The following is a 13,499-nucleotide window of genomic DNA, read 5'->3' on the forward strand; positions in this document are numbered from 1 at the left end:
AGTTCAAAATATCATCAAATCGTTTCTAATTTAGAGCGTATTGCATAATTTAGTGGAGAACATGCTCAACGGACACGCATCATTAAGTGAAGTGTCATGGGAGAATCTTCACGAGATAAAAAAAAAAAATGTATCAGAACCCTTCTCTATCTGTTTTTATTTAAGGAATTCGACCGTGAAATTTCTCAGTAGAGTTCATTTACATGTTGTATAAAAAGCTTTTTTCTCTTAGGAAAATAGATAAGCGAAATATATAAAAACATTAAATAAACTTTCATACACACAGAAATATATTTTGTCAATATAGTCTAAATAAATTATTTATTATATTATTAAATGATATAATATATAATTTCTTGTGGAAACTAATAAAAACATATAGGACTAATAATTCTTTTTTTCTAAAATCTACCACAACCTCAAAGATGTTTATGATTCTGATAAAATTCCATATGAACATTTATTTGATAACAAGATAATTTACTTTTTTTTGTATAATCTTGGAATGTAATATTAACATAATGTGAATATTCTTTCCTCAGGTATAAACGTAGATTATTTTTTTATTTTAATAATCTTTCCATGAGTAAAAATGAATTTTTCTGTAAAAGTAGCTGATAGTGTGAAAAAAGCAGGGCTGTGGAGTCGCGTAAAAATCTACCGACTCCAACTCCGACTCCGACTCCGACCAGGGGCGGACTTGTTATCGAAAGAGACACGGAAATTCTGATGTCATCACGTGACCTCAGAATAAAACATTCAATAAATAGAGTTCTAATAAGATAGAACATAGAAACTTTTTATTCCAAAGATAAAAGACTCCTCTAAGTAATATACAAATATGTATTCTATAACTTTTACTTTTCCGTCTGTTATATATAGGCTAACAGAGGGAAGGTGTAGCGATCGGTCAAAAAAATAATCCCTCCCAAATTGTTATATTTTTGGACTCAGGATACCTTGAAATTTCGAGATATGCAAAAGATTCGAGGTTTTTTTCTATATGTGTGGATGTTAGACTGAGTGGGGGGGCATGATTTTATTCACTGTTTGAAGCCTAATAATTTCTGTGGTCAGAGTGGTCGGAATCGGAGTCAGATGGTTTAACACATGAGTTAATTATTAAACGTCAAAGTGCTTGAACTAAATCGTGTCCCCATATCCCGTTCTAACATCTTAGGCGAGAACATCTTAACGGGTTTTACTGTATTATAAAATGACAAAAAAGCTTACTTTGAGAGTAGANGCCTACTACCCTATTTAAACTATGGTAAATTAGCCACGTAAATGCATCGTTTATGCAGAAATTCCGTTAATCGGGGTCGGATCGAGTGGGATCTTGGTATTCAAGGTCGCCGAGAGAAAAGAATTTGTGCATTACTTACAATTTTAAACAACTTTAAGTAATACACGATAAGAAAAATAGTCATTATTCTTCAGTTTTCTCGTAGAAGAATGTTACGCTCGCGGTCTAGTAACAGTTACGTTACCGCTTTCGTATAGAGAGGATGGAACCCGCCGCATTACGGTTGGAACAAATCGTGTGTCTAATTAGGCGCGCTGCTTATAAAGGTGAGAACGTTAAAAATCTTCCTGTTAATTAACTTCTTAACAACGGTCACTTTTTACGTTCTCGTCAGCGGCCGTTATTCACGGGTTTGACTGTACAGTATTATCATCGATTCATTTTGCAGAGTTACTCTTTATTTTATTCTAAAATTGTCAACACGGACTTATCGGATTAATGGGACTATTACGCCGGTGTAGTGGCTTTTAACAAAAGGAGTTCTTAATCCGAAAATCAAAAATCTTTATTTTTTCAACCGTAGTAGTTTTACCCGTTAATATTAATCCGATAAATGCACGTTGACAATTTTAGAATAAAATACGAGCGAATGACGTTAAGGCACGTAAATTTACTCTTTATTAGAGAGGTTGCGGCAGACGTTTTCAACACGAAAACGTGTACGTCGGACGTTCAGCGCCGCTTTCCTAAAGGACTAGAAGTTTGGCAATGGTGTTTGGGACGTCGAGCATGATTCCACTGACTATCCAAACACCATTGTCAAACTTCTAGGCTTATAGGAAAGCGGCGCTGAACGTCCGACGTACACGTTTTCGCGTTGAAAACGTCGGCCGCAACCTCTCTAATGTCACAATAAATAATTGCTCGTATTGTTTCTATTCTCATTTGAAGTATAGGATTCTTCAAATATGTAACGGTATTTTGCGGGGTTTTTTCTATATTAATTACAACCAACCAAACATTTTTAGATTAACAGTATGTACTGTACAGTACATGTGTCATAAAATTGATGATGATAAAAATAATAATAATAATAATAAATTTTAAGATCATAAGATTGTACTTATTGAAATCTCCATATGAATTTTTATGTAAATAACTCTTAAAAATAAATAAATTTGAAAAAAAATTATCCAAAATATAGAAATGTTTAAAAACATTTTCAATTTTTAAGTATATCTAATAATAGTTACAATTTCGTTGTATTAAATTCCAAATATCATTTATGATTTTTCAAAATAAAACCTAGGCAAAAACTTGTTAAATTTTTTTCATAACTAATTTAAAAATTGGTATGATAATAGATCACTTACTATACATTAATTTATTTAACCTTAACGAATTAGATTTACTAGAAAATAAGTTAATGTGAAAATGTTAAGATTCGATATTCTCTACTCCTGATATGCAGTAAAGAAATATTTTCAAAATTTAGATAAAAAACCTATAGAATCTATGTATAAAACGGAAGTTTTTTTAGTAAAACAAAAGTAAAAAGATTGATTTTTCGAAGTAAATATCGACTTCTCGCTAGAGTAAGAATTTTCACAAAAAAATAAGTTTATATTTCACTTTATAACTTTGTAAGTTAATAAATGAAAAAAATATTTTAGAATATTTTTTATTCGTATATCAAAATACAGTTCGTTTTTTTTAAAATTTATATTATTTCATATTAATATTTATATATACATTTTCCTTTTTAAAATATATTAACAAATATTTATCAGCAAGAATTAAGAACAAATTCTTTTATCGTGCTTACAAAATTTTAATTTTTAAATTGATATACTTGTAATATAGGTATACTGTAAAAGAGAAATAAAACATAATTGTTTTTCATTTTAATGCATTTTTTGATATTTAAATAAATTTTTATCAGAAAATGATAATTTAATAAATATTTAATATAGCCTAACATTTCAAAAGTATATTCTTTTGTCTCGATAATTTTTAAATTTGAAAAATAAACTTACAACTTTTGGAAAAAACTTGTGGTACTTACTCAATATATTACAACTAATGGGAAATCAGATACGTAAAACAAAAACTGGGCCTACTGAACATTAATTTATATGTAGAAGTTAATGTTCAGTAGATCCAGTTTTTGTTCTTTGTATCTGATTTCCCTATATAATGTTCAATACATATACATATTAAACATTTTATATATATTAAATATGTATTAAACATCGTACAAATTTGCTCTCCCGTCTTTTGTTTTTGATAAAGTAGACTAAAGGTTCTCGTACAGTACTTCAGAGACACTTCTCTGAAGTACTGTACAAAAACCTTTATTCTATTACCTTTTATTTCGTAAAGTATTATCATCAATTATCGTCAATATGCAGAGATCAGACAGGACCTTTCATTTTGTATATATTATAGTATCATACATAATAATTTTGCTTCAAGAGGTAATAGATGTTAATCTTTTGAATTTTTAAAACAATGTAATGTGTAATAATAATTTATGATTGAAAGAAATCTTAGGATAAAAATATTATTTCTTATGTAAAATAATTAAACAAATATAAATGTAAAATTTATATCGCTTATTCTTTCAAACTCCTGCATGATATAATCAGATACTATTTTAAAAAATAAAATAGAAATTCATATATAAAACTATATCATGTAATTCAGTGTTTTACACTATAATTATTTCTTATTTCAAAGAGTTAGATGTAGTTTTATTTTTATACTTGTCCACTTTTTTCGACGAATTTAGGTAGAATCGTAAAGGATAAGAAGAAACACCGGATCAAACTATATTGTTGAATTTAATGAAATTGGAATAGACTGAATTGGATTTTTTTCTGCTTAACTTTTAGCGTACTTTGTCGGTATTATAAGTTTTTCCCATCTGTATGTGAAGATCTCATCTTCAATAAGATCGCCAGATAGCTAAATCGGAAATGTCGTCCTAGCAACGTGAAAATACAAATTTGAATCTGACTAGATTTTCATAAATTCTTATAAATAAGCTCGAATCGGCATATACGTCTAAGAACACATTGAAAATCAATCTATCTATTTTGACATATCTAAAGTCCTTTACGTTAGAGGTATACAACAAACACAACAAGACATTGATTGAAACCAACCATAGCAATAATAAAAAATAAATAAAATAAAAATATGAGTGTAGATTGGAATAAATATAGATTGTAAATTTCTCAAAAATACTTCAGATTTTAATACAGATTCTCAACAAGACAAGATGAGTCTTTAATGAACAGTACACCATTTTTGAAATTTACGATTGAAAAACTTTCTCGTTAACTGAAAATCTTAATTATTATGTTTCAGGAATTCTATTTTGTTTTATTTTTCTTTTTATTAACGAAATTATAATGTTAAGTCACATTTGTCACTTAACATTTTACATTATACTTATGTTATTTGATGTTGACTTATTAATTAGTAAAGAACTGTTTAAGATAATAAGAAAAATCTTTTAAAATGTCTTTATGTAAAATAATTTGACATATTTAATGCTAGAATGATAGAGAAAATCTAATTAATGTGTGAAAACAAATGTTTTAAAATGATATGTAAAATTGATATAAATTACTAATATACGTATAGATTAGGTAGAGTTTTCTTTTAATGATACAATTTGTTTATTTTTAAATAAAAATTCAAAATGTATGCATTAAGTCTATATTTTCCTGATAAGGATTTTAAATTTTATGTAAATTGAATACTGCTATATTTTATTTTATTTTTAATTTTTTAATTTGTAAGACTTATTAAAAAACCATAAAACTTAATTTTTAAAAGTAATGATAGTTCAAAATATCATCAAATCGTTTCTAATTTAGAGCGTATTGCATAATTTAGTGGAGAACATGCTCAACGGACACGCATCATTAAGTGAAGTGTCATGGGAGAATCTTCACGAGATAAAAAAAAAAAATGTATCAGAACCCTTCTCTATCTGTTTTTATTTAAGGAATTCGACCGTGAAATTTCTCAGTAGAGTTCATTTACATGTTGTATAAAAAGCTTTTTTCTCTTAGGAAAATAGATAAGCGAAATATATAAAAACATTAAATAAACTTTCATACACACAGAAATATATTTTGTCAATATAGTCTAAATAAATTATTTATTATATTATTAAATGATATAATATATAATTTCTTGTGGAAACTAATAAAAACATATAGGACTAATAATTCTTTTTTTCTAAAATCTACCACAACCTCAAAGATGTTTATGATTCTGATAAAATTCCATATGAACATTTATTTGATAACAAGATAATTTACTTTTTTTTGTATAATCTTGGAATGTAATATTAACATAATGTGAATATTCTTTCCTCAGGTATAAACGTAGATTACTTTTTTATTTTAATAATCTTTCCATGAGTAAAAATGAATTTTTCTGTAAAAGTAGCTGATAGTGTGAAAAAAGCAGGGCTGTGGAGTCGCGTAAAAATCTACCGACTCCAACTCCGACTCCGACTCCGACCAGAGGCGGACTTGTTATCGAAAGAGACACGGAAATTCTGATGTCATCACGTGACCTCAGAATAAAACATTCAATAAATAGAGTTCTAATAAAGATAGAACATAGAAACTTTTTATTCCAAAGATAAAAGACTCCTCTAAGTAATATACAAATATGTATTCTATAACTTTTACTTTTCCGTCTGTTATATATAGGCTAACAGAGGGAAGGTGTAGCGATCGGTCAAAAAAATAATCCCTCCCAAATTGTTATATTTTTGGACTCAGGATACCTTGAAATTTCGAGATATGCAAAAGATTCGAGGTTTTTTTCTATATGTGTGGATGTTAGACTGAGTGGGGGGGCATGATTTTATTCACTGTTTGAAGCCTAATAATTTCTGTGGTCAGAGTGGTCGGAATCGGAGTCAGATGGTTTAACACATGAGTTAATTATTAAACGTCAAAGTGCTTGAACTAAATCGTGTCCCCATATCCCGTTCTAACATCTTAGGCGAGAACATCTTAACGGGTTTTACTGTATTATAAAATGACAAAAAAGCTTACTTTGAGAGTAGAGACGCGTTTTATTTTATTTTTTTTTTAATTTTGAACGCTAATAACGAGTAAAATATTCATTAAGAGATATGACACATGACCACTTTTATGTCTTCATCCTGTCGACCTTTAATTAAGAACCAAAATTTAATAGTATTAATGCTCCTTTATACGCAAGCTACAGTGCCACATTTCGTTTCTTAAACTTTACCTATTCTGAGATATTGTTTAATATCTCAGGACAGAAAATAAAGAAGTTAAACAAATTAGACGCCAACACATACACGCACGCGAATTTTTCCTCTGAATTTTTATTGACTTTTTGAGGGGTTCGAGAGGTCTCCAAACGTGTAGATTTGCAAAAAAACCTGGAGGGTCAAATATGACACGATTCCAATAATTTTCCGTTTTATATACATAAGAAGTTGGGAAGTAAAAAGGAGTCGGAGTCGGGGGATTTTTTGACGACTCCGACTCTGACTCCGGCTAAAATACCAAAACTCCACGACTCCGACTCCGACTCCGACTCCGACTCTGACTCCACAGCCCTGGAAAAAAGAAAAACAATTCTTAGCAATTAATTTATAGAAATAATAATTTATACTAAGTTTAATCTAAATTTTACTACAAATACTTTACTTACAAATAACATTCAGTGCTTTATCGATAATCTGAGCCTGCAATAATCCGAACTATATTTAATCCGAAGTAATTTTGCTCGGTTTTTCGCTAAATGCTCCAGTTAAAAACAAAAATCAATCATAAATTATAAATTTTTAAATGTAAAAAGATTATAAAATTAATATATACTACATATGATAACATAAATGATTTATGTACTAAATATATTGTGGAAATTTGTTTACATATATATTTATCTATATTTCTTTTCCTACCTTTTTTGTATGTAGCATCGCTAATCTGAACAACCCCGTACAATAATTATTCATCTGGATTGCCGAAGTGCGCTATCGTAAGTAAAACGGCAATACCGTTTTTTCTTGTTCAAATATAAAGTATTTGGGACAAGACTGTCTCGGAGACGGAATCACTTTGATGCTCAAGACAGGTTTCGTTCTCATTCTCCTATCTTCTTTGATATCGCTGCTTTTGGGTGCGATCGTTCAAACTTCGCCGCCCACGACCACGAGATCGTCCACGATGCATCTTCGATGAAATTAACCTATCTAATTTCAAAATTTCTCTTCGTTGTCGGCCTGGGTTCAATTTTTTTCGATGCGTAACGAAAAGTTTTCGTTTTTGAAAAAAAATAGTCGTGGCTATTGTATCGTACGAAATTATTTTTTTTGCACAAACAATATACAGTTTAACCCGATTATAATGTCATCGAATGTAACGACAACCCTAATATAACGTCAAATTTTTATCGGTCCTACGATTTTACTATACTAGATAATATTAAAAAAACCCACTTGTAACGACGTAAAACGTTTTAACGTCATATTTGAAGCACTCCCGAATTTACAAAATTAGATTTCAAATTTTATTTAACATAGAAGAAATTACGTGTTCGGTCCTTGGTTAGAGTTTACTTCTTAGAATGACTGTGGGTGGTACCCTACCTGACTTCGGTGGGGTGAGGTGGCTGTTTTGCCTGTTTGTAGAAGAGGGTCGCCATTTTGTATTTTATTTTGACTCGATTCTCAGTCAACTTGACTACCTACGAGTTTGGATTTTTTTATGCGCAAATGATTTGGGCACCTAATATCAACTCTCGACATGTACTGTACTCTTCATACTTCTAGGCTGGTAAGAACATCATGCAGTACTATTTTATAAACAAGACATAGTCTTGTCAATAAATAATGTATAAAAGAATATATCACTTAAAAATATGTATGGAATGTGTGCTTTTATTTTAAAAATTAATAATAAAGCATTTTAATCCAAAATCGATGAAGACCATATTTACAATATTCTTAAATATTAACCGAACTGATTCCATCGACAATCTAATATTTTTAATGTCCTTTTCAAATTTTGATTCATTCGCATGCAATAGGACAAGTTTATTTTCACTTTATCTATGACTATATTCAATCACTTATTTCGAAATCCATTTCATAAACTTTTTTGCTTTATTGGCATGTTAATAATGTAACGTCTTGTTAAAAAAGTGTTTGAGAGTTACCGATTATTCCATAGATTTAAAACCATGACACCCGAGTTCCGGATAAATTAAATATTGATTTTACTAATTCTGAGATAGATTAGAGATAAAACAATTACACCATAGCGTAATGCATCATCCCTTACAATTAAAAACTAAACAGAAAGGACTTTGTAATAAAATAAAAAATGATAAACTATTCAATCACAAACTATGTTATGTCTCCAAATTTTATATTGTTTTAAATGCGTCTAATCCAATATGTTTTGTTAATGCTTTAATGGTTTTGAAAGTTTTGGCCAATGAAAAAATTTACAGTTTTGATTCTGAGCACTTAAATTGTAACACGTCTTCTTCAAGAATAACAAATACAACCGTTAATTCTATTTAATAGAACTAAGCGAGAAACAGATGTGTAGAGTACAGGAGAAGTTAGAAATGTATAAGCAACAAATATGATATTACTATACGTAGTGGCAGTATTGTTGTTGATTTTGTCGTTTGGATAAAATTTAAAAATTTAATATATTACAATTGTAAAACAGGAAGAAAACGCATTACTTTATTGGCATTTTACTGAACATATATTTTATAATAAAACTGATTTATACAATATTCAGTTTCAAAAAAAGAAAACACAAATATCTATCTAACAAATAGCTATCTCCATTACACACAAAATATTTAATTAACAGAGTACTTCACGTAGACTACATAAATTTTCTAGTTTAAGAAATTATAACTAAGAGAATATATGCTAATAACATACATTGTTCAGTAAATAATTGTTAGCTGTCTTTGTTATCAGTTGTAGATTGAAATGTATTGTAAAATTTTTTAGACATTTTTACTGTAAGACTTTATACGCTATTGGATAAATTTATATGGTTCGAAAATTAATTAGTCTCGTTTCTTTTTCTTTGTCTTCTCAACCAAAGGTTGGTGGGTAAGTACTTCTCGGCGCATGTTAGTACAGATTAGTTTGCTCGCCGAGTGACGTCCTGGAGGAAGTTAGTACTAGAGTGGGTGGGTTCTCGTTGCTTTCTCTGGTTACGCGGGGAAGAAATTCCTTTCAGGGGTGTTTTTAACGGTAACTGGCCCTATTCAGGCGTTACGGACGTGGAGAAAACCCGGAAAACTCCACGTAGTCAGCCCGTCCTGGAGAGGCGTGAACCCTCGACCGAACTTCCAGTGTTTAGCGAAAGAACCGCTCGGTCACTGGTGGGCAATCTCATTTCTAGTGATAGTAAATTTTAAACAATTTTTTCAATATAGTTTTACATTTCTTTAGTATAATAATTAAATATATGATATATTGGTTTAAAAACTTAAATAAGTTTTTCAGTAAAATAATTTTTGATCAATGTTTTAATGTATGGATTTAATTAAAATTTTAAATTTATATGTATAGAAAATTCTAAATATCGTTTAAATTATATTGTGTCATACTCTTCATATGATTATTCAAATAAATTATAATTAAGACTCTTATTGAGGTGGAAAATAATAGATTTAATTCCCAGTTACGATTAGAGTAAAACAAACTAATTTTGTTTTTCTGGCTATTTTCTGATTTAAATATATATATATGTTACAGTTAAAACCCGATTTTAGTTAAAACCCGTTTTAACTAGTTAAAACTAGTTTTAACTGGATGCCTTTGTTAAAACTAGAATTTCCTAGTTATAACTAGAATTTACTGCCGTACATGTTTTGATTTTAGTTAAAACTAGTTTTAACTTTGAACATTAGTTAAAACTAGTTTTAGCTACATAAATATGTTTGAGGGAAATAAAGTGATAATTGGGATTAAAACATTTTTATTATTTAATACAATATTTATTAAAAATATTGGTCATACATCTGTGTTATTAACATTAATTAAAGTGATACGAAATTAATCATACACTATAAAAACATTTTTTGAAGAAAATCACAGAGCCATGTCGGCAATATTAATTAAAGTATTACAAAAATAATCAAACACTATAGGAACATTTTAAAGGAAAATCACAGAGCCATGTAGGCAATATTAAAACTATAACAACACCAGTAATATTAATTAAAGTCATACAAAAATAATCATTTAATAAAGGAACATAAATATAAAAATTAAGTTTACATTACTTGTTATTGCAAGGCAAACTATCATGGCATTTCGAGTTACACAAATTGCCTTTTTTTCTACAAAAGCACCTCTTCGACATACACGACTTCTTACACAAACAGCGAGCAAATCCTTGGCCTGTTCCTAAGGCTGCTCTCCTGGCAGCAGTTCTTAAAGATACATTTGTCTCTGGCACTTCTTCTAGTGGCAAGAAGTTTTCTTTGGACATGTCAAATTCTGACCTGAACAAGTACATTTAAGTTTTCAAATAGGTTAATACTTATTTTAAATTGATTCTTTAATTAATAATAATTATGGTTAATTGTGCCGAAAAAAGGAAAAATTTTTTTATAATAATTAGACCTCAAAATATTAATGAATTAACTGCATAGTTAGTAACATTAACTTAAACAGTGGCAAAATTGAACAATACATACCTGCAATACAATTTATCGAGTATTCCATATTTCGTTCCAATTTTGTGCAAACCCTGTTCATCCTTTTGAAGAATCACTCCGATAATATTACGAAGATCTGCTTTTGCTCTGTCGACATCAGGAATTGGTATAATTATATTATCACCGATTTCTACAGGAGCGTGTATTGAATCCGAAGCCAATTTCATTCTCTGGGCCTGTTTTTCCAAGTTTAGATGAGCTTTTTCTCTGGCTGCTATTATTTGGGTCTGTCGATTCGCATTAGCTACAGCTTCTGAATCTTCGTCACTAGCTGGTATTATTTGAGGCTCTGCACTCGTACTAGCTGCAGTTTCTGGGTCTTCTTGACTGGCTACTATTGTAGTTAGCGACTGTCTACTGCCACTCGCTACAGCTGTTACCTTCTCTGAATCATCAAGTATTTCCGCATCATTGGGTGCCTTCTTTTCTTTATCGATCACATTAATTTTATTTAAAGCCTCTTTCAGATCATCTTCGTCTTGTATTTTTTTAATAATATCTAGAGGCAAACTTGAAGTCATAAGCCCTACTCGCGGCTCTGTACCAAACATGGCTTTATATGGTGATTGCTTAATACCAGAATGAAGTGCCCGGTTTTTCATAAATTGTACAAAGCGAAGACCGTTTGACCAATTTGTAGTATTGTTGTCATGCATCCACGAAGCTAACATTTTTTGGATGTCCTGATTGGCCCGTTCAACAGACCCTTGGCTTTGGCTATGCCTTGGTTTTCCGTGAACCAGTTTACACTCAGGCCAAAAAGAAGCCAGCTCATCTATGACAGAGTTAACAAATTCTCTGCCATTATCAGAGTGTAAAATGCAAGGAGCGCCAAATATCAAAAATATATCTGTTAATTGATAAGCCACCTCTACAGCTCTCTTGCTTTGCAGTGCACGTAATAAAACAAATTTTGTCAAATGGTCCTGATATACCATTATAAACTTAAATCCACGATCTTCTTGTGTTTGCATGTCGATAAGATCGACTTGACAACGACTGTTCATCTCTGAATGAAGTATGGGTTTCGAAACAAGCCCCCTTTTTTTCATATTCTTTTTACGCTGACATGCTTCGCACATAGACAGAAAAATATTAATCATTTCTATTGTTATGTTCGCATATTTTCTTGAAGTTTCATTTTTTAGTCTGTCTCGACCTCCATGACCAATGGCCACATGAGCTGTTTCAATAATATCGAAAATTTCGTCTACATATAAATAGTACTTCATAGGTTCCTTTCTTGTCACTAACTTTCGCGTCCCACAAATATTAATAACCTTGAATCGATTTAATCTTCTGTACTGTTTCGGTGTTTTTTTCTCAGCTAATTGTGCCTCTTCAATTTCGTCCATTAATTTATCGTAAATTTCTTTTGTCATAACATTGTAGTGGTCTTCTTTTTTTTCATGTTCAGACATCTGTATTATTCTTTTCAAAAATTCCTCTTTCCATCGCATTCCTTCATGTGAATCTGCCATGATAAATAATTACGTACGAATCGATTTATGTGTGCTTAGTGGAAAACTGACTGCGCGGGTCTGCACGTGGCGACGGCGCGCGTCGACTCGTCCCGAATCAGGCGCCGTTGATTTACCAATCAGAGTCATTCTAGCATCGTAAGCGTTATCACAGATGTGAAATTTGCGAATTTAACAAAGTCGTCGGGAAAAATATGTAAACAACTCCGATAGAAATAACGCTCCTGTGAGAATTAGATCGGAGGTCACCGTTTGTCATAACAATTAGATGGGAAAGTTGACACATAGGTGTCAAAATTGCACCGTTATTGTCAACATTTGACGATCATGTAACTCCTTTCCCACTACAATCGAATAAAAGCTCGAGCCCCCGGAAGCTCAGGGCGATCCAACGGAAGTTATACTTGTCAATGTGCGCATCTCGTCTCCCGGACATCCATACAACAGACTCGAACGAACAAAAAGAAAAGATATCAGTAGAAGACAAACCACAGCTTCGAACTTCCATACTTGTCGCCATCCTACAGTTCTCTCTCTCTCTCCGAGAATAGCTTAGCTGCTAAGAGCTGCCCCTTTGTATATTTATCTCATATTTAATCGCATTTAACCGACATTTTTAACTTTAGTTATTCAATAAATGCTTTGTTTATTCGTTAAACCTGTCTCCTGTCTTTGAAAGGACGCCTGCTGACTTGCTCACTTCCCTTGCCACTCGATAAAAAGCCATCCGAAACGACAGCGTGAGCGGTCCTTGCAGACTGTTGTGTGATACCGTGTATCACACATGTGTTAGCTGAATGAACTTTGATTTCGGTCCAAATAGTTTTTACTAAGCCATTTAGTTAAAACCCGTTTTGTCTAGTTAAAACTAGTTTTAACTGAAATTCATTTTTGACTAGCAGTAAATTCTAGTTTTAACAAAGGCATCCAGTAAAAACTAGTTTTAACTAGTTAAAACGGGTTTTAACTAAAATCGGGTTTTAACTGTAACATATATA

At 30.9% G+C, this 13,499-nt stretch overlaps 1 protein-coding gene across 1 annotated transcript; it reads right to left on the bottom strand.

Annotated features, from left to right (window-relative positions):
• Positions 1-10,458: 10,458 nt before the first annotated feature.
• Positions 10,459-13,458, bottom strand: LOC111629789 (KRAB-A domain-containing protein 2-like). The gene is made up of 2 exons (XM_023373698.1): positions 11,000-13,458; positions 10,459-10,804 (listed from the first exon to the last, which is right to left on the bottom strand). The coding sequence occupies exons 1-2, from the start codon at positions 12,499-12,501 to the stop codon at positions 10,579-10,581; spliced, it is 1,728 nt and encodes a 575-aa protein (XP_023229466.1). The 5' UTR covers positions 12,502-13,458; the 3' UTR covers positions 10,459-10,578.
• Positions 13,459-13,499: the final 41 nt, after the last annotated feature.

This window comes from Centruroides sculpturatus, unplaced genomic scaffold, assembly GCF_000671375.1.
Source record: "Centruroides sculpturatus isolate CEXI.00-Female unplaced genomic scaffold, Cexi_2.0 scaffold536, whole genome shotgun sequence".
NCBI lineage: Eukaryota > Metazoa > Arthropoda > Arachnida > Scorpiones > Buthidae > Centruroides > Centruroides sculpturatus.